The sequence below is a fragment of the Canis lupus genome, chromosome 12 (assembly GCF_003254725.2).
Source record: "Canis lupus dingo isolate Sandy chromosome 12, ASM325472v2, whole genome shotgun sequence".
NCBI classification, from domain to species: domain Eukaryota; kingdom Metazoa; phylum Chordata; class Mammalia; order Carnivora; family Canidae; genus Canis; species Canis lupus.
The window spans coordinates 5,153,615-5,180,535 of NC_064254.1; the positions used below are offsets into that span (position 1 = coordinate 5,153,615).

Genomic DNA, 26,921 nt, shown 5'->3' on the forward strand with positions numbered 1-26,921 from the left:
TGCCACCCAGGTGTCCCTAGGGTACAGTTGTTTATGACCTTGAGCTAGTTACAAAACTTATCTGAATTGCAGTGTATGCATTTAAAGTAGGGCTAATATTGTTCTATCTACCCCCCAGTTTGAGGTGTACATGGAGCAGATGCTTAGTAGATGTATGTAGAATGAGTGATTGCACATGTCATCTCTGTGATAGGAGACACCTATATATATATATATTTTTTAAGATTTTATTTATTTAGTCATAGACACAGAGAGAGAGAGGCAGAGACACAGGCAGAGGGAGAAGCAGGCTCCACACAGGGAGCCCGATGTGGGACTCGATCCCGGGTCTCCAGGATCACACCCCAGGCTGCAGGCGGCGCCAAACCGCTGCGCCACCGGGGCTGCCAGAGACACCTATATTTTAACAAGAATTTCACCAACATATGAGAGAAATTTAGTACCCAAACAAGAGGAATCGTATTTATTTATTTATTTATTTTTAGGAATCTTGTTTATTGAGTGGAAAATAAAATTCAGGATTACATGTATCTTTGCCCAGGGGCTCATATTTCTCTTTTGCTTACAGCTTAATACTAGAATTTTTAAATAGGAAAGTGGGATTTTTTTTCTATGGATTTGGACCAAACTAGTAATGACGGACTTTTTCAGTTTCTAAGAGGTTATGTCTGTCACAGACATTAAGTTTGGTCCACTAAGAATAAAGATTCTAGACTGCTTGCATGTTAAAAACTTGTAAGAAAGCAGCAGTGGTGAATGTGAATATGAATACCAAAGAGAGCTGTATAGAGCTAACATTCTCATCAATTGGTACAGCTGACTGGTCTTCTGAAACAGTGGTAGGGTAAGATCCTGACCTTGGAGTGATGGCAAAAGTGTTTTCAGCCTAACAATTCCTTTTACTACAAGCCTCATAGGCTGGTCTAGCTTAACCTACTTTTTTCCCCTATTTCTACCATCAGCACAGTGAAGATACCTTGCATATAAAATACAAATGCTATCTGGGTTTTCCTTTTCTTGCTCATCTCTTCTTCACCATGTCCACCCACTTCTGGAATTTCTCCCACCCAACATTTCCTTAGGAATACAGAATACAGAGAAGGGAAAAGATGCAGGAGGGGTCCAAATATAACAAGAGTTATATATTTTATTTGAACCTCATCTCTTTGGAGAAAGGGAAACAGAGATGAGAGGAGTAAGTTAGAGATGGTTGGACAGTATCCTCAGAAGTATGGGGAGTGCAAAGAAGAAAATCTTTCACTAGAATATCTGCTGAAGGTGAAATAAGGTAAGCCTAGGTAGGGAATTCAGAGATAATTCTTAGTATTTAGCGTTGTGATCTGGGAGTAAGATCCCAGTGCTGAACCCAGCAGGTAGAGGAGTCCCAAAACAAGGATTGCTAGTATGTAACTAGTCTAGGTCTTCTGACCAAGTGAAGCCATTGGGAAGGGAAGGAGGATTTGCCAAGGGAATCTTACTCCTTATTCCCAGTTCATTTCCTAAGTGTTATTGCCCTTGGGTGAATATGAATTCAGACCCTGATGCCTCCTCTCCAATGACTGTGTCCTAGGCCGAGCCTGACTTGGGGAGCCAGGAGGCATAGACTGATACAGAGGCCAGTACTGCTGCCGAGGAAAAGTCTGAGCCCTTGGTCTGGGCATGGACTCAGACTCAGGCTCCATCTCCAATCTAGGCCCTAGCTCTGGTTCAGGCTCTAGCTCTAGCTCTGACTCAGGCTCCATCTCATGATCCAGGTCTAGCTCTAGATCTAGCCCAGTTTCTTGTTCTGACTCCAGTGTGGGCTCCAGCTCCAGGTCTAGCTCCAAGTCCTCCTCTGTTATTGGTCTCTGCATCATGGTGTAATCTGGATTTATGTTTTTGGAGACTTCTAGAAGACCGCTGCTCATTTTATGTTTTGACTCTTCATTCTAAAATACACACAATTAGATGGGTTAAAATTTCCAATTAAATTTAACTTTTGAACAGTCAAGGACTCTCAGAATACAATAGGACTTAAGATATAAGAAATCATATGTTCCTGGTAAAGTTGAAACTATTTCTGGCTTATATCTGCTTTTCATCTTTGTACCCTCCTGTTCCTTGTTTACTCACTATTCCTCAGGCTCTATCAATCCATAACTTGTGATTTCTTTGGCTTTTCTAGCTAGCCTGGATTTTATGGTCAATCATTAAAACTGCAGTGGTCTTGGCAGCATCCTGAAACAACCTGTCTTCTTGATCTTACTTGTCTTCCCAACCCCCAGTGTAATTTTGGTAGGACACAGAAAGCCCTTTGTGACCTAGCCTGTTGCCATCTTCTTTAGCTTTATCCACATCTGTAGTCCCCACCCTTTGCTCCAGCCTTAAAGTTAACCAAAGATGTCAGACTTTGCTTACCTTTGCTCATGCTGCTCCCTGTCCCTGGCTTGTCCTTCTCCATCTTGTCCATATACACTTATTCATATTCCAAATTCAGATCAAAGATGACCAACCAGGATCATAGCTTCCTTTGTGTTCCAACTATACCTCACTCACACCTCTATCATAGTGCCAACAATATATTACCTCATTTATTTACACACTTATTTCCCCTATTAGTCTTAAGCTCCTTGAGGTAGTGCCTGCCTTTAGATATCCCCAGTACCAGACATTGAGTATGTCACATAGCAGATGCACCACATAGCAGATGCCCCCCATAGCAAGCCCCACAGTAAAGCTTGGTGAATCAGCTTTACAGCAGCATTCCACAGAATTCACAACTTTCACCTCTCCTGAAACAAGTTTTTCTCTTCCACCATACGACATTCTTTTGCTTTCCCTCCTTCCTTTCTGGTTGCTTCTTTCTGGTCTATTTGTTGTCTCCTCTACTTCTTTTGGACTTCTAAATGTTGGCAAGACCCAGGCCTCAATTCTGGGAACTTCTCTTCTGCACCTATACTCCTTCCATAGGCAATTTTATTTAGTCTCATAATTTTCATCATCATCTATGTGCCAGTGATTTTTTTGGCTATAATCCTTCCCCTTATCTGCTCGCACATATACCCATTTTCATTCTGACATCTCCACTTGGATGTTTAACAGGCATCTTGAATTTAATACATCCAAAGTAGAACTTTTTCCTCTCTTCAGTCCCCTAGCTTAAATGCCAGAAAAGTTTTTTGACATATTCAATATCCAGTCTTAATATAAGTCCTAATAAGAATGTTAGTAAACCAGAAAAGTACTTTTTAAAAACAGAGTAAATATAATGTCTATCTTAACCCAACTGTTAACCATTATCCTTAATAGAGATACACAAGAAGTTTTTCTCATGAAATTCGGGAGTAAGACAAGACAGCGCACAATAACTGAAATTGTTCTGGGAGATCTAGCTAATGCCATAATATATGATACTGAAATAAGAATTTTGACAACTGGAAAATAAGGTATTTATATTATTTCTAGAAAATAGTTTTCTAGTTAGAAAACACAAGAGAATTAACAATGAAACCTCTTAGATCTAATAAAAGGACTCACAAATTTGGCCAAATAATACACATCAATAGGTTTCCTATGGGCTAGCAATTGCCAGGTAGAAAATATAATGAAAAAGAATGTTCATCTTAAAAAGCAATAAAAGTATAAAACAAAGTATGAAGTATTTAGGATTTGTCTATATAAATAAAACCACAAAACCTTACTATGAATGCAACATTTAAACAGACTAAATAAATGTAAAGACAGCCCATGTTCCCATATAGGAAGAACAAATATTGTAAGGATATCGATTGTCAAATTATTTTATATTTTTAATGCAGCTCTAATGAGAATTCCAATGGGATTCTTTTTTGGGGGAGGTGGGGTCCTGACAAAAGATTTAAAAGTTTGGAAGAGGATGATCCCTGGGTGGCTCAGCAGTTTAGTGCCTGCCTTCAGCCCAAGGCCTGATCCTGGAGTCCCAGGATTGAGTCCCATATCGGGCTCCCTGCATGGGGCGTGCCTCTCCCTCTGCCTGTGTCTCTGCCTCTCTCTCTGTCTCTCATGAATAAATAAATAAAATCTTAAAAAAAAAAATAAATGAGTTAGCTCAGAATGGTTAGCTGTACAGATGAAAAATAAAGATTACTCTTTAACACCATATACTGAAATACATTCTAACTAAAGAGTATAATATATAAACACTTAAAAACATAAAAATCTAGAAGAAAATATAAATGATTAATTTACTTCCTGAGAATGACATTCTAAACAAAAGGCAAATGGAAAATAAGAAAAGGCTAATATAGGAAAGACAATGTAATATGTAAAGCAAATCTGCCAAGTATATCATCATTATAAATAAAATAGAGAAAATTCCACTTATAGTAAAGGCAGACTACATAATTCAGACCTCCTACTGAGTACAGCCACAAGAGCTGGGTAAAATATTTTAAGACTTCTGCTTGAACACACTATAAAGCTAACAAGATCATGAAGATCTACCAGGCCAAGATTTGGAAAAGGTGAAAATCTATAGAGGTGAGTCTGGCATTTGGGACCACTTTTGTGAAGGTATTTGATGATCTTGAAGTGACACATATATGCAGAACAGTGCTTTTGACAGCTTTTAGACCTTAAGGGTTGCCAAAATTGCATTCCAGGGCCTGCCAAGGGGGAGCCTGTGGCATGCCTTCCCACAGACTGTGGCTGGACTGTGGGTCATCTGGATGGCCTAGAACACCTCAAGTCATAAAATCAGGTCAGTTATTTTTGGATTCCTAGTGCCTCTAGGTACTTGACAAAACAATAAATTTTTTTCCAGAAGAAAAATATCATCCTGGGCTTCAAATTATTTTTATAAACATTTTCTAAATACAATGTCTGGCACACACCCAAAGATTACCAGGCATGTTAGACTTTGATAGTGAAAGATGGACATTGAATCTCTAAGATAGTAGTTCTCAAAGTGTGGGTTCTACAGCAGTAGTATCAGCATTACTCAGTACTTGCTAGCCATGCAAATTCTCAGGCCCTACTCCAACCCTACTGAATCAGAAATTCAGGAGATATGGGGCACAGAGGGGCCCAGTAGTCTGTTTTAAAAGCATATTTTGGTGATTCTGATGCGTACTAAAGTTTGAGAACGACAGGAAATCACCAAGCATAAGCAGGAGGACCTCTGGTCAGAAAAGTTGTTAAGAGAATTATTGCTCTAGGTAGGGATGAACCTGAGAAACTGAGGATTCATCCAACTGAAAGGTTTTGTGTTTCTATGATCTTACAGAGAGGAGTGGAGTATAGAGCAAAATAGAAAGAATATGTCCATTCAGGAAAAAGTTCTGGATAAAAAGAGGCACATAACCTGTGAGAATTCTCAGTAAACCAGGGAAATCCATTACTTTAAAAAGAAAAAGAAAGTGGGGGTGCCTGGCTGACACACTCTGTGGAGGATGTGACTCTTGATATTAAGGTTGTGAGTTTAAATCCCACATTGGCATAGAGTTTACTTAAAAGAACAAGAAAGAAAAAGGCCATGTTTTACAAGCTTGGATAGCTTTTACTTTTTAAAGTGTTCAGAAAGACTTATTACTCTGGTAATACTTCTCTTGTCATAGAAAATTCAAACATTATTAAAATGAATTAAGTCAAAGTGTCAGGGGTTTAATAGAAACATTTTCTAGTCATTAGATAATATTTGGTGTCCATCTGTATTTTAATTTCCTTTGCTTTGTGATAAAACAAGGGGATATCTTTAACCTTTATAGACACTGATTTTTTTTTTTAAAGATTTTATTTATTCATGATAGAGAGAGAGAGAAGCAGGCTCCATGCTATGCTGGGAACCCAACACGGGACTCAATCCTGGGACTCCAGGATTGTGCCCTGGGCCAAAGGCAGGCGCTAAACCACCGAGTCACCCAGGGATCCCCTAGACACTGATTTAAAAACATTGAAATAGGGCAGCCCAGGTGGCTCAGTGGTTTGGTGCCACCTTCAGCCCAGGGCGTGATCCTGGAGACCCAGAATCAAGTCCCACATCAGGCTCCCTGCACGGATGGAGCCTGCTTCTCCCTCTGCCTGTGTCTCTGCCTCTCTCTCTGTCTCTGTGTCTCTCATGAATAAATAAATAAAATCTTAAAAAAAAAAGACACTGAAGTAGGCCCAAAGTCTTTATTTAGTGTTAATAAATGGTTGAAAGTTCTGGCTTTGGTCAGGTTGAGTAAATCTTATATTACTCCCGATGGAGATAAGAGACAGAGTGTTAGATTGGCAAGTCTTTACCTCTGCTAGTTCATCAGTTCTATTATTCATGCCAAGGGTGGTGTAGGGATGGATTCTAAAGGTATAGCTAGGGGAGATATTTAAAATATTCAGTAATTGGGATGGCACTGGCGCCAACCAAGCTTGCTGTAAAAGGATCCTTGAGACCTCTGCTGGGTTGGGTAACACTCTCTTCAGTTGGGAAAGGGTCCTGAATGGGGTCCAGATACCATGACAGTATGGGGAACATGGGACTCAGTTCTACTGCTATTTACCCTCTGCTAAGGGAGCACTCCAACATCCCAAAGTCTGGCACAGACATACTCAAAAACCTTTTCTGGACATTCTCATCTCTAGTTAATCAGATATCTCCCCCTGCTCACCCCCCACCATGATGCTTCACATCATCCAACCTTGTCTGTTTCTGAGAAGGTTTCCTGTATCACTGTCTCAGATTCGTCCATGCTTAACTCGGATGACTCTGGAAACTTCCTTGACAAGGCAAACAGCACAGCGTCGTGGAGGGTGAGGAACAGCTGGGCCTTGGTGATGCCAGCGTCAAAGAAATCATTCCTCTCAAATGCCCTGACCACAGAAGCTACAAACCAAACCCAGAACATACACAGGGTCAGACAACTGGGGAGAGCACACAGGGTGCAAACAGCACTCTCATAGGGTAAAGGATACTCACAATGACACCCTGAAATGAGTACCAAAATGTTGGCATTTTGGAAAGCATTGCACATCTGTGAGGAGAGAGTAAACCAGTATTAGTGATCTTCACACTCACTAGGAAAGATCCTTCTAATTATCTAAGTTTTAATACCCCTTTGGTCATTTACTTGTCTGGAGTATATGTACCTCTGTATTCCAATTTAGCTCTATAAACTTTTGATGAGTGGATTTCCATATGCCAGGAAATATCTCAAGTGCTGGGAATACAAAAAAGAATCAGATGTTCTCATGGAGGGTGGGGAGTGATATGGAGTGTTGCCCATGGTCTCAGGTGGGAAACAGTTCATGTAAAGAGATAATGCTCCTGAAGATAGCACTCAGAGAGAGACAGGTACAGATGTGATGGGAACACACTGGGTAGCCCTCAAGAACAGCCATATCATGGTATTATTGCTTAGTGTATGCATATGACCTCCTTCTCTCTGGAGTTCACTGAACAGAGGAGGAAAAACAAAACAAAACAGAACATGGCCCAGAGAAGGTCAAATGACATAGTAGAGGATGGAATCCAGGAATCCTGAGACTCATTTGAGTCTCTGCTCTGCAAAATTGCAGAACTGCTCTGCAAAATTGCATTTGACTTTAGTGAAACATCAGGTATTTATTAGTATCAGGTTACTAAATATCAGATACTGATTTCAAGTTTACTTCAGCCAATATATGTGCTCTAGAGCAATAACTCTTAAAGTTCGTATTAACCTTAATACTCTTGTATTGATTGGACTCCAACCCTGAGCACTGTTAAAATATCAAAAGACACACAAAAACAGACTCTACTTCTTTCTCTACCAAGAAGAAACAAGAAAACCATTCTTGATCATACAGTAAATCATAAAGTCATTTCATAAAGAGACACTGTGGACATACTCTAAATGACAAACAACATGATTGACATTCTATGAATTAGGGAGAAGCTTAAATTGAGTGATTGTCTCTCATAAGAATGACTGCTGGTGGGCATCTGGGGGGCTCAGTCAGTTAAGTATCCGACTCTTGATTTCAGCTCAGGTCATGATCTCAGTTTCGATCTTGTGCCCTGCATTGGGCTCCAAGCTCAGCAGGGAGTCTGCTTGAGATTCTTTCTCTCCCTCTGCCTCTGCTTCTCCCTCTTGCTCTCTCTCTTTCAAATAAATAAATACATCTTTTTTTTTTTTAAAGAATGACTTCTGGGATTTTTCTTGGCAAATTTAAATTTTCAATGATGAAGTAAACAAAAAATAATGATTTCCTCCTATAAGGCAGTAAAGAATGATTATAGAAGGAATGAAGAAACCTGTATCTTTAAGGTGAGAAAGTATACCATGAATTTCCAAAGGCTGTCAAGTAAAGTGTCTACATTGCCTTCATGTTGGGGCTGGAGCTGAAAGTCATCAATGTAGGCCAGGTGTAGATCGGTTATGCCAAGGACTAGAACATACGGTGCCTCCGCAAAAAAGGCAGGGAAGAGGGAAGAGAGAGGAGAGGACAGGATGGCACTAGTGTACTTCAGAGCAGAGAGAAGAGTGGTATAAAGCCGAACGCTTTGAGTTCCCATGCTGGACAGGCCACTTATTAGCTGTGAGCCTAGAACTCTTCAGATGAAATATGGCTTGCCTCTCAGGATATTGGGAGAATTAAATGAGAGAGTGTATATGAATGTGTCCAACACGGTCTGGCATGTAGCAGGCATTTGATAATGTAAGTTTAATGAAATCTAAAGTGGTAACTAGTGTACAAGAGTGGGAGAAGAGAACACAGCCCAGCAGTGCAAACTGATGGAAAAGCCCCCAAATTAAGACATAATCAAGTATAATGGAATCTCAAAATGGGATAGAGAAAAAAGATGTCGTAGGTTGAAGAGCCTTTAACATTAACCTCTTTCAAACCTCTTAATTTTTAGATGAGGAAATGAAGACCCAGTACAATTTACAAAACCATCTTGGGTCAGATGGATGGCCAACAGTAGCAAAGCCAGGACAGTGCACACATCCACAGACTGCCAAGCAGAGTTCTTTCTGCTATGAGAAGTTTCCTGTTGCCTCAGACCAAACAGGAGCTGGACTCACTTAAAAGAGAATCATATTTCTTTAGGAGTAAGGTTTGATAAGATAGGATCAGAGGATAAAAGAAGGAAAATCAAGCAAAAGAGTAGATCTCAAAAAAAAAAAAAAAAAAAAAGATGGATGCATCCAGATCTGGGGAGTGAGTGTTCAGGCTATTTAAACCTGAGCCAGGGATCCCTGGGTGGCGCAGCGGTTTGGTGCCTGCCTTTGGCCCAGGGCGCGATCCTGGAGACCCAGGATCGAATCCTACGTCCGGCTCCCGGTACATGGAGCCTGCTTCTCCCTCTGCCTGTGTCTCTGCCTCTCTCTCTCTCTCTCTCTGTGACTATCATAAATAAAAAAAATAAAAAATAAAATAAAATAAACCTGAGCCATCATCAACAGGAACAAGAGTGAGACAGAGAGCTGTAAAGGGAGATAAGCTGGCTGAAAAGTGGATATTGTAGTTACAAGGCATTAACAATAAAGCCAATATGGTTAGTTGTGCATCTAAACTGTCTGTCCACACTGTGTAAGAATGAGAGGAATTAAAACTGAGAAACCAGAGAGTAGGAGAGAAGCCAGGCCTTAGGGACACAGCTATGAAAGGAACAGTTGTCCCTGCCCTTTTTATCCAAAGATGCAGGCAGTGAGGAGGGATCTGGGGAGATCCTACAGGGCCTGGACTAGGAAGCCCCAGGCTTGCAGTGTCATCTTACCACATGTCCTCACCTCTCAGTGCATTTTGCAATGTCTACCTCAGAGCAGCTGCATAGTGGAGGTTTCTTGGCATGTTTTTTTCTGTAGTATTCAGACCTGTTCCTTGAAAAGATCTGCAGCAAACTCCTAGGATATACTGGGAGTTGCTGGGTGTGTGGCACAGATTGCTGCCTCCATGGTATTAAAATGTCCCGCTTTCGAGTTTCTGAGAAATAATCTGCCATGCTTAGAGAACTAACCCCAGTTCAATAAATCAGGGTGGTTTGTTTCCTTTTCACTCTGGTTGACCTTAAACTGTCTTTAGTAGCCAAATTTCTGGTGGCCCCAGAGTCACACAGCAGCTGATTAGTGGCTGACAGGACTCAATCAGGATCGGGGCAGGCGGGGGCACAGGTAGGAGGGCATCAGAGCCCTTGTGAAAGCCTCCTCGGTACTTACTTGTCTTAACGACACCGAAGCCCGTGAATCCACAAAATGTACCATGGAGAAATCCAGGATAATGGTGTGGATGCTGGGTAGAGAGCTGTCTGAGTGGGGAAGGAATGATCTCCTCCTCTCCTGGTTTTCAGCAGTGCCAGGCAGTGGCATCGAGTTGTTTCTAGAGGGGTTATTAGAAAGCCAAGCTTTGTCCATGTCCTCGTAGTTTTGACCGTGATTTCTGTGAGGCATTGAAGATATGGTGTATGGTCCTTGGTCATCGGAAATGGACTGGCTCATGTTCATGCTCTCAAAACGTGAGCAGCGGATCAGGTTAATGGAGGAAGAGTCATGGTCCCGTCTACTTTCAAATCTGTCCGTGTAGACAATCTGGGACAAAAAAGTAAGGGGAGGACCATGAGGAGGCTCAGAGGAGGGCTACAGGTACTTGCAACTATGCCATTTCTGTCTACGGATTCATCTCCCTCCCTTGCAGGAAAGCTCCCATGGACTAGTGCTTGGATGTTGCTTGGATAACTCACTGTCCCTTTGAGGTCATGACTGAAGCCACATTCACTAGCATCTTCATTCCAACTTCCCTCCATGTACCAGTGATGTTTTCATTGTCCTGTGAGCCAGACTTAAAATCACCTTTGACTTATTCTTTCCCCTCATCCCTGGGTTCTAATTTGTCTCCAGCACCTCCTAATATGGTGTTTGAAGTGTTTCTTCCACCAGTCCCTTTCTCAACCCCTCCATCCTTCATCAGACTTCTTTAAGAAGACAGAAATTACTGGAGCAAGGCAGTTTTTACCTTTTGCTTCTTTCATCCTAATAGACCTAGGGTGCCTGCCATAGCATAAGGACAGCACCCAGTGCCAGGAATACAATGGCATGCAAGATGTGAATGCTCAGGGATGCCTGGGTGGCTCAGCAGTTAAGCGCATCTGCCTTCGGCTCAGGGCATGATCCTGGAGTCCCAGAATCTCCCTAGTTTGATTTAAAATTCCATGAATTGGTGCCCCTGACTGGCTCAGTTGATGGAGCATGTGACTCTTGATCTCAGGGTTATGAGTTCAAGCCCCATGTTGGGTGTAGAGATAACTTAAAAATAAAATCTTTAAAATAAAATAAAATTCTATGAATTGCTTCAAAATAATTCTGTGATTTTGAGGGGCTATACACGGGTAGGCATAGAGATGAAACAAAATTGACCATGAGTTATAAAAAAAAAATTGATCATGAGTTGATAAATCTTGAAGTAGATGGTGGGTATATAGAGACTCAATATACTTGTCTCTACTTTTGCTTATCTTCAAAATTTCCACGAAAAAAACATTTTTGAAAAAGAACAACCTGGAAGAACCTTGAGGACATTATGCTAAGCGAAGTAAGCCAGTCAAAAAAGATAAATAGTATAGGATTCTACTTAATGAGGGATCTGGAATAGGCAAATTCATAGAGACAGAAGGGAGAATGGTAGTAGCCAGGGTCAGGGATGAAAAGGAAATGGGGAGCTGTTGTTTAGTGGGGACAGAGCTCCAGTTTTGCAAGATGAAGAAAATCTGCAGAGTGATGGTTGCACAAAAATGTGAATATATTTAACTACTGAACTGTACACTTAAAAACAGTTGAGATGTTAAATTTTATGTTATATGTTTTTTACCACAATAAAAAAGAGAGAAAAAAAGAAAAGGAAAAAGAACTACCTGAGGACAGAGATCATTAAAATTCGTTTTCCTTTTTCAGTTCTGGGTGCAGAGTAGAAGCTCAGTGGGGCAGCCTGGGTGGCTCAGTGGTTTAGTGCCACCTTCAACCCAGGGCCTGATCCTGGAGGCCCCGGGATCAAGTCCCATGTCAGGGTCCCAGCATGGAGTCTGCTTCTCCCTCTGTCTGTCTCACTCTCTTTCTCTCTCTCTCTCTCTCTCTCTCTCTCTGTCTCTCATGAATAAATAAATAAAATCTCTAAAAAAAATACTAGGTGATCCTATTCTACTCTAAAGTGTTTTTGCTGATGTCCTGTAAACACCTTCTATGATGCTCAGTGCAGTGTGGATACAAAACAAAAGTTAGAGTGTTAATTCTGTCCTCTTGGCAGGGAAGTTGGTGTTCTTAGGGAGTTCAGTAGAATGTATGCTCCATTAGGATATATGGGAGTGAGAGTGGGTGCTTGGTGTTTGCAAGTGCCTGCATGAGAAGGGGGACAGGAGGATTTTGTGTTGGGGGAATAAATGTGTGTGTGTGTGTATGTGTGTGTAAATAGAAGTGCTCCTCCAGGGTATAGGTATAGACTGAGTGAAAGTCTCCAATGCTAGAAATGAGCTGTGTGGAAAAGAAATAACTATTTTTTTTTAAACTTTATTTTATTTTATTTTATTTATGATAGTCATACAGAGAGAGAGAGAGAGAGGCAGAGACATAGGCAGAGGGAGAAGCAGGCTCCATGCACCGGGAGCCTGACGTGGGATTCGATCCTGGGTCTCCAGGATCGCGCCCTGGGCCAAAGGCAGGCGCCAAACTGCTGCGCCACCCAGGGATCCCGAAAAGAAATAACTATTAGATGAAGGGAATTAATTTAGATCAAATCCAATTAGAAAATAATGAACACTTTGTAATTCATCCTAAAATACCCTTCAAATGGTATAAAATTTACATCTATGCTTATCTACCCTCCACTCCCATCATCATTTCTTTGGTCACAGGCAGACATTAGGAGACCCTGGCACATCCTTAAGAACCCCAGCCACCTTGACTCTGCTGTCCTGGTTGGAATTAGAAGCAATCTTTTTTTGGCGGGGGTGGGGTGGGGTGGGGTGGTGGTGGGGGGTGTGAGGAGCAGAGAGAGAGGGAGAGAATCCCAAGCAGGCTCCACACCCAGCTTAGAGCTTGACACAGGGCTCGATCCCACAATGCTGAGATCATGACCTGAGCTGGAATCAAGAGTGGGATGCTTAACTAACTGAACCAAAAGTACTGAACTGAACCAACCAAGTACTCCTAGAAAATAATCTTTAAGTCACTTATTTTCAGAAATCTAAAGCCAGGCATGTAAAAGTCAGGGAAATAGGTATAACTAGGCTATTACTGTCGATCTCAATAGGGAAAGTGTACTCTTTGTGCTAGGATGAGTCATTGGCCATGGAGTAGGGACTCAAACATCTCCTCCTACCTACTTAGAAGGGGGTCAAGATCTAAATCTCGGGTAGAAATTTTTGACTTTCAATTACTCAGAGCCCACTTAAAGAGTCAAAGTCCCTAAGGGAGTTTTGATTTTCTTTCTTCACTTCTTCTTTTTAAATGACTAGTGTACTTCCTTATAAAATGTGGAGAAAGTTATGCAGAATGAAAAAGACATCTCTAACCCTGGGTGGTGGCTCTAGCTCGTCACAGTTGCAGAAACACTGACAAATTCTTTCTTCCTGTGAGCCTTCTTCACTTTGATTAAATAGGCGGAACATTTCTTCTTCTTTAAGAGGCACCCTTACCATTTCGACCTGAGAAATATAAGAGAGGTCTCACACAGATGGTGAGTGGGAAGAGAGAGGGGCACCTGGGCGGGGGGGTAGGGTGGGGGCAGGGGGCAGGGCAGCATGGAGGGGAGCAGGTGGAGAGAGGCAGGGAAGGAAGCCATTACCTCTTTCAACAGCTTGTGCTTTAGGTGATCAACATTGACAAATGTGATGGAGTTGCAGCACTGGAAGATTTTCAGCCCAGGAAGGTTTGTAACCTGCAAGACAAAATGTAAAGGGAAGGGCAATTTCTCAGCTCTTTTATGGAGTGAGAAAAAAAAAAATCTCTAGAATCCCAGGAGAATCTGTATTCCTTCTTATAAAAGGCCAGAATTAGCAAGTTCTTTGCTCTCATTTTCACCCCCTGCTTTTCCTGCTTTCTTCTTCCCCCTCTATTTGTTCTTTTCTTTTTCTTAGCCTCCCTCCCCCTAAAGGATATGATCCTTAACTGGCTACTGTACTCTACGGATCAACCTACTTAAGTCACCCACCTCTGCCTTCCTGCCTCATTTTCCCTGGTTTTGCAGATGTGTATCTATAGTGCAGCCAAACAATAGCAAAGGGATTTTATAGAAAAACTAAGCAGCGAGCCTGGGCCTGCTCATCCTCTGAGCAAAGGAATGGACTTATTTGGAATCTTACCTCCCGATAGTCATTGAAGCTTCTATAAATGTTAGTGTTAGGGATCTGACCCAGGAGGAGAATCTTAGTTCTGAAAGGAAAGGTATTTGCTTTTAGGTCATAGTTGCCTTATCTCACCGTGGCCAACCTCCTATTACCTGAGACAAAGTACCTGTGTGACCGAACAGTGATGATGAAGAAGGCAAAAGCTATTGAAACAAGTAGTCCAACATCCAGTCCCAGGAAAATGGCAGATGTGAATGTCACCAACCAAATGATCTTATGGAAAAAGAGGAAGAAAGGCAGGGGGAGACCATGACAACAAGCAGAATTGAGAAAATCACCAGTTCTATCTCTCAGCTCACCTTCCCCCTCCTCGTCCCTCCCAATGCCTAGAATTTACAAATTCTATGCCCATATGGACTGACACCATCATAAATAATTGGGTTCCAAGTCTGTCTAGCAATTCTTGTAGGCATCCTTGGTCATTTCTCTCTTCAATTCTCTCTTGAAACCTCAAGTGCAAAATAAGGATGACAATATCTACTTTATAGGCTCTGTTAAGATTAAAAATACTCATCCTAAAGCGACCCAGAACACTCACCCAATGAAGGGTAGTTGCTATTTTGAGGCCTAGCATGCTTATGGTGAACCTTTAGCAACCTTTCCAGGCCCTTACCCCATTACCTTCTCCCTCAGTCTCAGCAGGTGACCTGACTCATCTTCACAGAGCAGATAGGCTGAAACTCGCTTAAATATTCACTTACCCCTTCACCTGCTACTTGTTAGTATCCGCATTAACTTTCCCCCCTTCAATCTGATCCTGTTGGAAATGCTACCCCTCCTACTGGGACTAGAAGTGGCACTGGTGTACTGTACCACATCTTCTCTTAGCTCCTTAGGGACCTGGATCCGAAAACTATCCCCTTTCATGTCTCTTTGCCTCTACTGGGTCCATCTCCTCTCATTATATTATGTTCCTCATCTTTTTGCTCTTTCCCCTCTATGTCCCCAGTTATATACTCTGGAGGGAAAGGGTGCTCCACTGGTTATTCTGCCTGGCAAGATACTGCCTTCTTTTAGTACGATTTGTGCCTCCTATCCTGGAATATGTTCACACTAACTGGAATAAAAGTCACTCAACTATGTCATGTATGACAAACCCTTTTTAGTAGATTTGCATCTAACTCTAGCCACCTAACTCCTTTTTATTTAATTTTTTCATTCCTCTGGGATGAGGTCTCAGTATCTCCATGCACCAACAACCTTGACTACCTTTTTCTTTTCTTTTCTTTTTTTTTTAAAAGAGTACTAGTTATCAAAGAATTGCTAGTGATCTTTACCCTGATCTCTTTTGTTTGTTCTCATTCCTTCTTTCCAACTTTCCTTTCTGTCTTCCCCTATCTCAGCAAGGGCATCTATACTTACACAATCATATTGGTTCTGCCTCCACAGACTGGGTAGGTTGTAAATGATTTCAAGGTACGGTAGGATGTTGCTCAGAATAATACCAGCCAGCACAGCCTATGGGATAAAGGTAAACCCTACTTCATTTTCCCTTCGGGGATAAAACTCCCAAATCTTCACAAAGGAATCACACACACACACACACACACACACACACACACACACACGTCAGCCATGCCACTCAGAAATGTAAAAATCATCAGGACCTCAAAGCAAAATCTAACCTACTTGAAGAAACACTTTCTTGTTTTCATGAAGTCCCTGCACTAGCTTAACATTTCTTAGCCTTTTCCTAGCCATCTCTCTTCTGTATGCTCTGACTGGGAATTAGAACTGATCCTATTACCAGGGATGGTTGGGTCCAAGCTTACTCTGGTTTTCTGAGGTTACTCAGTGACCAGTGGACTCAGTAGGTTAGCAGAGAAGGGAAGGGCAAAGATGAAGTCAGCAGAAATCACTTCTTTCCCATCTTCATCTTCTTCTCAGTCAAGAATCTCTAAGTGTTCTGCAATTTGCAGGGAGATGTGGTGGGAAGGAAAAAAAACTCAATCTCATAGAGATTTTGCAAGATCTTTGGCTTGAACAGGGAATATGAAGAGGAAACAAATCTTTTCATAAAACAATATGTAATAAAAATTTTACCTTTCTGAACATTAAGGTAAAATATGCCCATGTATAAAGAAAGAAGTAAACTTATATATAGGGGGATCCCTGGGTGGCTCAGCGGTTTAGCGCCTGCCTTTGGCCCAGGGCACCATCCGTGGACTCCAGGATTGAGTCCCATGTCGGGCTCCCGGCATGGAGCCTGCTTCTCCCTTCTCCTGTGTCTCTACCTCTCTCTCTCTCTCTCTCTCTCTATGTCTATCATAAATAAATCTTTAAAAAATTTTTTAACTTATATATCATTTCTATCATCCAAGAGATAACTATTGTTAACATTTTGGTTCCTGCTATATATATTTTTTTTTTTAATTTTTTTTTTTAATTTATTCATGATAGGCACACAGTGAGAGAGAGAGAGGCAGAGACACAGGCAGAGGGAGAAGCAGGCTCCATGCACCGGGAGCCCGATGTGGGATTCGATCCCGGGTCTCCAGGATCGCGCCCTGGGCCAAAGGCAGGCGCCAAACCGCTGCGCCACCCAGGGATCCCCTTGCTATATATTTTTTTCACACAAAATTGAAACAATAGTGAAGGTACTATTGTGTATCATGTTTTGTTTTGTTTTGTTTTTAAATGTGTTCGTGCCCTTTCTAACCAGTTGAGATCCTAGCCAGGATGCTCCACTGATTTCTCCAATAAGAATTTTATCACAAGCTATCCATAATCTCTCAAGGAAGGAAAGGATCATTCATAGTTTAATATTCATAGAGTCCCATTATTATAGCAATTCAGATATTCCATTGATCAGATGGTGTTCACATCTTCTCACCCAGAAACATCCTAACTAGATGCTATAAAAATAATGTGACATAATATGGTGAGCCAAAAGCAAGGGTTGTTCTGTCCCCAACATATTTATAATAAAGGAGTGTAAAAAAAAAAAAAAATATATATATATATAAAATAAAGGAGTGCCCTTAGTGAATTCTGACAGATTTTTGTTTGCAATTTTAAAAAATTCTGATTCTTCTAAAGAAAAAATATCACTGTTCGAAGTAAACTAGTGAGTGGCCCTCCTAAAATAGACACTAAGAATTATAGCACCAAAGGTGCTAAATAAGCTAAATTCTGGAGATGACTTCTGCTGGGAATCAGAGGACAGCTTGTGTGATACATACAAGCTTAATCCCACCTTCTATGCATAGATTCTGGGGCAGAGTTCCAAGAGCTCTGAATCACAAGAGCTGAAGGCAGCAGGAGCCTTGAGGTGGTCCTGCTCTTCTGAAACCTGATATTCACCAGGTGGGAGAGGTGTTCAAAAGGATGGGGATAACATTGGCAAACACTCCAGCTTCAGGGATTGCCACCTCAGTGTGTAACCAAGCTGTTCCACCAGTCATGAGACCTCCTCCCACCTCCCTTCGTACTATCTAAAAATGGCTAACAGGAACATTAAAGAAATTTAAAAGGAAATTATAGCCACTGAGCTTTGATCTGTATTGTAACAAAGAACAAATTGATTACAGCCGATAATCAACATACCTGGCATCTCTAAATGCAAGGCGATCAGCCTCTCACAAAGGGAAGGAATGGCACATAAGTCTATAGAGGTGTCCCAGCTGAACAGAGTTAAAACTCAACTTTTAGAGCCTGCTTTCTAATGTAAACTGATCATAGAGAGGCAGTAATAGGGGATTGAGTTCATATGAATGCAGAACAAGGCCTTCTGGAAACATCTTAGGAAAACAGATGGCATGAATACAGAATGAGTTTCCAAGCCTGAGTCGGTGAGGGGCGTTCTGGCATCTGAAGTCTATTTTGGTCATCTTTAACTGAATCCCTACTTATAAAACTTACTTTATAGCTTATGCAATAAAAAGAAGATTAATGAGAATGAGAATAGTAACTATAATACCTAATATTTTTTGAGCACTGATGATTAGTGCAACACTATTCTCTCTATACCATAAACGTTACCTTATTTAACTCCCAATCCTGTGAAGTAGATGCTATTATTTTATTTATTTATTTTTTAGATGCTATTATTTTAAAGGAAAGGAATGGGAGGACAGGGTGACCACTGGGGACAAGGTGAATGCCCCACCAGGATGCAATCTGGAGATCGGATCTTTCTTCACTCAGTTATTTATTAATTCTACTTACATTTGGCAGTTCATTGAAAAAGCGTCCCACCTTCACCATGAGGAGCAGCATCACACCTGCGCCTACCAGAGATGCAAACTGAGGAGACAGAGCCAGTTGGAGAGAGACCATCAGGAACGTATTGGTCCCTGTCTGCAACTGAGGCCTCTGCTTGGTGAGAAGCATGTTATTTTTGTCTTAAAAGGAGTTGCATGTAACCATCCAGCCTAAGTGCATTTTTGTTGAACTGACATTTTCAGGTATTGTCAAAGTGCTAAACATACACTGTACTCAAGAAATGCTGGTTGAATGAATGCATGAAGGTTTTCCGAAAAGTGCAAAATTGTCTTGGGTATTTGAATCTTTATTGCCCTCGCTTTGCGCTGTGAATCTGGAGTCTCCTAAGGTCAGGCTTGCATTCCTTCCCAACTTTTAACTCCTCCTGGAACACTCTAGAAAAACCTCAGTAGACTCAACACTGTCAGCCTCCAAATCCAAACTGTCCCACTTCCCCTATCAGTAAATACCTCACCCCTCACTTTCTTGTTGGAGCTTGGATAGCTTCCTTAAAGCGTCAGTAGCGTTTCACCTTAAAAATGCAATGATAATCATTTCTGATGTTCCTACTTCAGTTTTTCTCTGCTTCATTGCCATAAAAAAAAAATCTACGAATGTGAGTCGGAGCTGCAGAATGCAATTCTGGGTCCTATTCTAGCTGGGTGGATGACTGGGCTCAGGGGTGCTTGGTAAAGAGTGGTTCTGATTGGCAACTACAGATGGCAAGCTGCGTGACATAGTTCCCTGTAAAGTCTCAAGGCTCTCTGGGTATAGTCTTGAATTTACTATGTCCTCTATGGATAAATTTCCATCATTTAAGCCCCTTAGAACATATACTGATACAACACAGTATAATGTCCCATTGCGTTGAGGGATAAATGTGGGGGAGAATAAAACAAACCACATATTGGAACGATGGCATATATAAGCAAGAACTATGGGAGTCCCTCAAACTAAAGCATTAATGATTTAGCAACGATTCTCTGATTTTTCTCTTCATTTCTTAGGCATGAAAAAAAGAAACAAAAAACTTCCTACTGGATTCCCTCTTGCAGCTCACTGCTGTCTGCATACAAATGAATCACTGAGAGTGATAGCAAGGAAAGCAATTTCCTACTTCCTTCCTTCTCATCCTGGCTGCTTTGTAAATGACACCGTGTGATGGTAGTGTTGAAAGGATTTGGGAAAACGGACCACTACAATGGAAACTCAGGAAGTTCTAAGGACAAACATTTTATACCCTGTAGAACTGAAACAGGTAATTGAGACCATAAGCTCCTCCAGCCAATGTACACATCAGCCTGTGGCTGGATCTAGTGTGTCTCCCTTTGGATGGTCTTTGTTGGCACTATAGAAAAACTACTTTAATTAGCATAGGAAAATACATCAGGACTTTTCCCTTCTACCACTTCTTTTTTGTTGTTATTTGTTTTGTTTTTGTCTGGTTTAGTTTTTTGTTTTTTTTTGGTGTCCCTCGCTAGGCTTGACCTACCTAACACCTCTTTTCTCCAAGTTCTTCTGATTGAAGGAAACAAAGATATGCAAATGCTAAAAAAAGAAAAAAAAAAGCTGCATAAAACCTAGATTTAAATGAATACAAATCAGACACTGAATCCCATAAAATTTGCTCCCGAGAGAGGGTTGGGAGGCCTGCCAATTAACTATGTCTTCCTTGGCTGTGCACGCAAAGGAGTGGGCTTTGGGATCAGAGGGCCATCCTGGTGGCATTGGGCCTTTAGGAGGATGCTTGATGGCTCTCAGAATCTCATACTCAGTGTCTGAACAAGATCTAAAGACAGCAAGCATGTAGAACTTTACATCTCATGTATATTTTGCTATTCTGCTCTCATTTTCCATCATTTTCCCAGGTTTTCTTTTTTTTTTTTTTTTCTTTTTCCCAGGTTTTCTTGACCAAAACTGACCCTGCCTTCTCCTTGGGAATTCAAGGTACTGTGAATTCCCACAAGCCACAGCCACGATTGACACGCAGACCCTCAGACACCAATTACTCCATACAGAGTAGGTTCTATGAAGTCAAAAAGCAGATTGCCAAGCACTGGCCAGGACCCTAGAGACCTGGGGTAGAAGCTATGATTTTTGAACCTCTTAAGTGACAGGCACTGCGATAGGCATTATTATCACCTAATTTAATTCTCATAACTGAAAAGATATCTTTATCCCCATTGTATAGATGAGGACTAGAGCCTCAAAAACCAAAGTAACTTGCCCAAGGCCACACATCTAGGAACCACTGAGTCAGGTTTCAATCTACCTGACTGACTGGCTGGTTCCAAGATTTAGGCTTTCTCCAACTGCCCCATTTGCTTCCTCTAAAAAGATAGGCACACTTCTTTCTTTTATAATCTCTTTCTTTTATAATAATCTTTAAAGCAGTTTTGAGAACCTGGGGACATGGCAAGAAGGCCAGTCCTCGGAAAGCAGGGAACAAAAGAAACAGAATCATGCAGAACAGGGAAACCCAGTGGTCAGAACGAGATGAGCTGGAAGATGGAGTGGGGGACAGACCTGGCCACAGGTCTAGGGCTCTTCATATCCCCTCTGCCATGGCCTACCAACACTATAGGCCCAGACCATGGCTGGAAGAGCCAATAGGTTTTGCTGCAACCAGTGAAGACAAGAGGGTTCTAGACAAGCAAACAGATACATATACACAGTTTGTATAAATGCCAGATTAAAAAAGTAAAGGAGTCTTTGGTGGCAAGTCAGGTCTGAGAGGTACAGAGCCAGCTCCTAGCTTCTCTTTCCTATAGTCCTGAGGAACTTCAGAGAACTGAGAGTGTTCTCAGGCAGAGTGATTCAAAAGTCTCCAAAGAGAAGGGATAGAGAGAGTACCCCACTGCTGTGGGATGAAGAAGGCCAAGTGAGTCTCAGAGGCCTTTGGTTGTCCAGATCAGAAACTCAGAGTGGAGGCTGGTGAGCTCCAGTGCCTGCCTCCAGGGCCAGGGGCCAGCAGCATTCTCTGCTCCGATCAGCGATTTATCAGGGTTTCAGGGAAGGGTTGACCAGCATCCCTAGGAGAACACCCCGCCCCTCCGTGAAGTGTCATGGCCCCCCAGGGAGAGTCATTGGTTAGGGGAATCTGCTACCCCAGGAGAACAATGTAGGAGCAGAAAATAGAATGAGAGCCACAGGCTGTCTTTGAAGCGGGCACTTTGACAGGCTAAACAACTCAGGCTGACCTAAAGCCCTTCTTCCTTCCTGCCATCTATACATATCCTAACCTTCTTTCAATGATCCACAGAAGTCCACTTCCTCCATCCTTCTCCTTTTTGTAGTATTTATGGCACTTGAAATTGTTTTTTTTTTTTTTTTTTTTTTTATTTATGATAGTCATACAGAGAGAGAGAGAGAGAGGCAGAGACACAGGCAGAGGGAGAAGCAGGCTCCATGCACCGGGAGCCCGACGTGGGATTCGATCCCGGGTCTCCAGGATCGCGCCCTGGGCCAAAGGCAGGCGCCAAACCGCTGCGCCACCCAGGGATCCCGGCACTTGAAATTGTAAGACTTATTCTGCACTTAATGTTACTTGCCCTGTGATTAGTTTTTTTCCAACTGTGTTCACCATTTCTTCCTAAATTTATGTTACACTTACCTACTGAATAAACAAAGCATGTTGTTAAAAGTTAGTGGGGACTAGTGTCTGGGATGGCCATTTCCCCTTCTTTTTTTAAATTTTTGAAAACAGGGGCATCCCTGGGTGGCTCAGCAGTTTAGTGCCTGCCTTCAGCCCAGGGCGTGATCCTGCAGTCCTGGGATTGAGTCCCACATCGGGCTCCCTGTGTGGAGCCTGCTTCTCCCTCTGCCTGTGTCTCTGCCATCTCTCTCTCTCTCTCTCTCTCTCTGTCTCTAATGAATAAATAAAATCTTAAACAAAAAAAATAAATAAAATCTTTAAAAATAAATAAATAAATTTTTGAAAAAAGATTTAATTATTTTATTTGAGAGAGAGAGAAAACATTAGCAGGGGGGAGGGGCAGAAGGAGAAGGAGAAGCACGCTCCTTGCTGAGCAGGGACCCTGATGGAGGGCTCCATCCTAGGACCCTGAGATCATGACTGACCCAAAAGCAGATGCCTAACCAACTGAGCCACCCAGGTGCCCTGTCCATTTCTACTTCTTATCATGAAATCCTCTTGTTTTGACTTCAACATTTGTGTACATGTACAGAGAACATCTTTCTTTTTAACATAGCCCATCTTCTTTCTTTCTGTCAAATGGTGGTGGAAAAGAGGACTGCTACACCTTACAGGCCAGCGTGTCTGGCTGAAGCTCTATGACAAAACGGTCCACGTGAAGTGACATGACAGGGTCTTACTCTAGACCCACGCTTTTATCCCTTCTGACTTTTATTGGCTTTCACCTTACATTTTACCTCCATTTACCCAAAGACGGAGACAATTTCTCTTCTGCCATTAAAGTGTAGTGACTATTCGTCTAACACTTCAATTTCTACCACGTATCTGTGGCCTAGGCTCGTTGTTGACTTCCATCAATGTTTCTTTGCCCTCTGAATCCTGACCCATCCTCTGGGCTCACTCCAGTTTTGATTCTGACAGATCTCTGACATTTCATCATGCTGCGTAGCTGAGCTGGGGCACCTCCCATGTGGTAGAGCTGGAATTTATATCCAGTCAGTTCAGAACCTGTGGACACTGGACTTAGAAAAATCTCATGCTTGCAATTAGACAGACAGTTGGCCTTCAGAGCCTTCTCTGTCATCATCCTCCAATTCTCTCTCCCCTCTGACCCACACATTTAGTTTATTAATTCAGCATACCTGAAGAGAATCTGACCTAGATAATTTGCTTACATTCACAGGAAGAATGGTCATAAATTCCCTAGGTTCATCTAGACAAAAGGACTTACTCTCCATCATGAAAGCCTCTTGCCATGCCCCTTGAGGCAGCTAGGAAATTTCCTAGTTCTGCAGCAAGGATGGAGACAGTTGTATTATGACTTTCCCAGACAAGAACTGGGTATATATCCTTCCACAGAAAACAATGTTAAGAGGTGATGGTTAGTTTACCTGAAATATTATTTGCAGGATGTTACACAGAAATGTTTTTTTATAGGCTAATACATAGACACTTTTCATGTAGAATAATATTTCTATAGAAAATGACTTTCAAGTCCTACGTTGACAAATGGCTTTTAAGACCAAAGTCTAAGCAAAAATTTAGGCAAGTGTGAAATCCAAGTTCTTCCAAGAGATCTTCCCTAACAAACATAACATTAAAGCAGCAACATGGGGTGCCTGGGTGGCTCAGTCAGTGAAGTGTCTGCCTTTGGCTCAGGTCATGATCTCAGGATCCTGGAATTGAGCCCTCGCCTCCACCCCCACCCTTGGTTGGGCTCCTTGCTCAGCAGGGAATTGACTTCTCCCTCTCCCTTTGCCCCTCCCCTCTGCTCATGCTCTCTCTCATTCTCTCTCTCAAATAAATAAATCTTAAAAAAAAAAATAAAGCAGCAACTGGATCAAATTAATAAAATACTCTTCTGTGAAGGGTATTATATATTTATTCATAGAGACAGAGAGAGCGAGAGAGGCAGAGACACAGGCAGAGGGAGAAACAGGCTCCATGCAGGGAGCCCGACACAGGACTCGATCCCGAATCTCCAGGATCACGCCCTGGACTGAAGGTGACGCTAAACTGCTGAGCCACCAGGGCTGCCCTTGTGTAGGGTATTATAGATAGAAGGTTATGAATAGATATGTTTTTATATTAGAGAGAAAATTCTATTCTAACATACCTGTTGTCTTCCTCCAGACTTATCTTGGATAATAGTCCTGACAATAGCACCAGTAAACACACAAGATCTGAAAAATGAGCTGACGACATTGCAAAGGCCGATGGCTATTAAATCCTGTAAAGAAGTGGTGAACACATTTGGCACACTGGTTGTTCAAGAGTGCAGGTTTGAGTTGGAACTCAAGGTATACTGTCTATTTCTTTATGTATGATGATAAAATTGTTTCCATCACTTCAGACCACACTGAAATATTCTTAGAAAGAACAAAAGGAGAGTAAATCTGATTCCTCGATTAACTTGAATCTTCATTTTAGCTAGCCATCATAAGAAAAGTACTTTTTCAAAGTAAGGAATGAACTTTTTGATGAGGCAACAGAGGATTAGCTGAGGACAAAGCACATTGACAAGTCCCTGAAACAGGGAAAGGGACATTCCTCTATGGAACCAACAGCCCCAATGTTCGTACTTTGCTAAGGGCAAAAGGCAACCTTAGCCTGACCCCCAGGATCCTGTAAGCCTACTTTAACATATAAAAATTCCTTTAGAAATTTCCTTTATCTCTAAACCCTCAGGATACATGTTGGCAACCATCCCCCAAGCACATGGCCCACTCATACACATCTGAAGGGTCTCATGACTCAGAATTTATTAGACAGTAATAAGTGACCTTTTCCCAACAACAGCTGGCCCCCTCAAGGTCCTGGAAATCTTGCTTCCAAAATCCCTTAGACACTTACCCTATCCCTAACCACCTCCCAACTCCCACGTATATAATTAGCCACTCGTCACAGGCCTGGGGCAGCAGCTCTTCCTGTCCACCAGTCCTTTCCCCTGCTTTTTAATATATATATTTTAAGATTTTATTTATTTATTCATGAGAGACACAGAGAGAGAGACAGAGACAGAGACAGAGACCCAGGCAGAGGGAGAAGCAGGCTCCATGCAGGGAGCTCGACCTGGGACTCTATCCCAGGTCTCCAGGATCACACCCTGGGCTGAAGGTGGCGCTAAACTACTGAGCCACCCGGGATGCCCCCTGTCTCCCTGCTTTAATAAAACCATCATTTTGCACCAAAGATCTCTCAACAATTCTTTCTTGGTCGTCGGCTCCGGACCTCACCTGTATTCCAAAACTTCATCACTTTTTGTCGTATTATTCCCTTTCACATGATTACAGAACTTAGAACAGCAGAAGGAAACAGTACTATTTTTTCTCCCTCCCTTCTATACTATCTCAAAATCAAAGTGGGACACCTCTGGCTTCCGTACTCTCTTTGGAGTACTAGGAAAAGGGCCTTACTTAGAATAGTGGGGAGATTAAACAAACAAAGTAGGACTGTTTCTAGGAGAGCAATGTAATTATGTTAGTAGCCTGATTTTTACTTTCTCTAACATTTCTTATTGCGCCTCAGTATGTGGTTGACTCCTGAGGACTTGGAAAGAAAGATAAAATTAAGAGGAGAAGAGTTCTGCTAGCTTAACGACACGATACCATATGTTATCGTCTTGCTTCCCTACATCATAGCTGTTTTGGGGGAATAACACTCATGTTAATTTAAGTGACTTCAAAGTTAAGCATGCCACACTCCTCAAAAATCCTTTGGCAATTATAATTCAGATTATGGTCCCACTGACTCTCTGATTACAAAGAATGCAGTCTTCATGTTAGGAGGCTCAGATCAGGGAACAAACCCTTAAGAGTCAGAGGAAATAATAGGAAGGCCTGTCATCTCACCTGGTTGGAATTCACATGGTAGTTATGGTAACTGGCAATCTTCTTGCCCAAAAATATGAGCAGAGAGGAGCTCACTAGAGCTAAGGAGAAGGCTTCTAAAATAAGTTCAGGAAGAATGTTCAAATCTGGCGTCACAGGAAACAGGAAGCTGGAATAAAATGGTGGAATCATTCCTAGATAGCAGAACAGCTGGTTGGCCCCTCCCCCACTCCAGCCTTATCATGGGGGGTGGGCGGCCCTATCCTTTTTCAAAAATAACAATAAGAGATAAGAAGGGCAACTGAGGCAGCAGCCTGCCAAAACTGCAAGCAAACCCAACCAGGTTACAAAAGCTATTGTGAGAATATTTCTGCTATTTTCCAGGTCAATTTTTGCCATGTAGCAATAGCAACAAACAGGACAGGCAAGCCATAGAGATTGATAGAAAATGGCTCATTTACGCTGTCAGAGACTGTACCAGTGGATAAACAATGGGCAGATAGCATGTCTGAGATGGTTTAGAGCTAAAAAGCTCAATGAACTCCATTCTTGTCACACTCAAATCCTTCAGGGTATAATTTTAGTCGCTGTCCTTTGTACAAATTACTTCCAATTCTACCCATACCTTCCCTCCTGTAGCTTCTCACCCCCCAATTTCTTTGTACTGTGGTAAATATGCATAACATGGAATCTATCATCTTAATTATTTTTAAGTGTGCCATTCAGTGATGGTAAGTACATTCATAAATGTGCAACCATCTCTATCATCCACGCCCATCAATCTTTCACTCTTTAAAACTGAAACTCTATTAATCCAATTAACCAATAACTCTCTGTCTCCCCTTTCCCTGACCTTGGCAACAACCATTCTCCTTTCTGTCTCCATGATTTGGTACTCTAGGCATATAAGTGGAATCATACACTG

General features: G+C 41.9%; 1 protein-coding gene across 7 annotated transcripts in view; it reads right to left on the minus strand.

Moving 5' to 3' along the window:
- Positions 1 to 457: 457 nt before the first annotated feature.
- The window catches only part of SLC26A8 (solute carrier family 26 member 8), an 84,602-nt gene continuing 58,138 nt past the window's right edge, over positions 458 to 26,921 (minus strand). For 3 of the 7 annotated variants that reach the window (XM_025418566.3, XM_025418562.3, XM_025418563.3), the window contains 12 exons: positions 26,018 to 26,165; positions 24,283 to 24,396; positions 18,476 to 18,553; positions 15,671 to 15,766; positions 14,415 to 14,521; positions 14,264 to 14,333; positions 13,747 to 13,839; positions 13,475 to 13,606; positions 10,134 to 10,502; positions 6,911 to 6,965; positions 6,633 to 6,817; positions 458 to 1,928 (listed from right to left, as the gene is read on the minus strand). In XM_025418566.3, coding sequence (XP_025274351.1) covers positions 1,500 to 1,928; positions 6,633 to 6,817; positions 6,911 to 6,965; positions 10,134 to 10,502; positions 13,475 to 13,606; positions 13,747 to 13,839; positions 14,264 to 14,333; positions 14,415 to 14,521; positions 15,671 to 15,766; positions 18,476 to 18,553; positions 24,283 to 24,396; positions 26,018 to 26,165 — 1,876 coding nt within the window. In that variant the 3' untranslated portion in view covers positions 458 to 1,499. The remainder of the gene's footprint in view (positions 1,929 to 6,632; positions 6,818 to 6,910; positions 6,966 to 10,133; positions 10,503 to 13,474; positions 13,607 to 13,746; positions 13,840 to 14,263; positions 14,334 to 14,414; positions 14,522 to 15,670; positions 15,767 to 18,475; positions 18,554 to 24,282; positions 24,397 to 26,017; positions 26,166 to 26,921) is intronic. The other 4 variants (XM_025418567.3, XM_025418565.3, XM_025418564.3 and 1 more) reach the window with 4 other exon arrangements.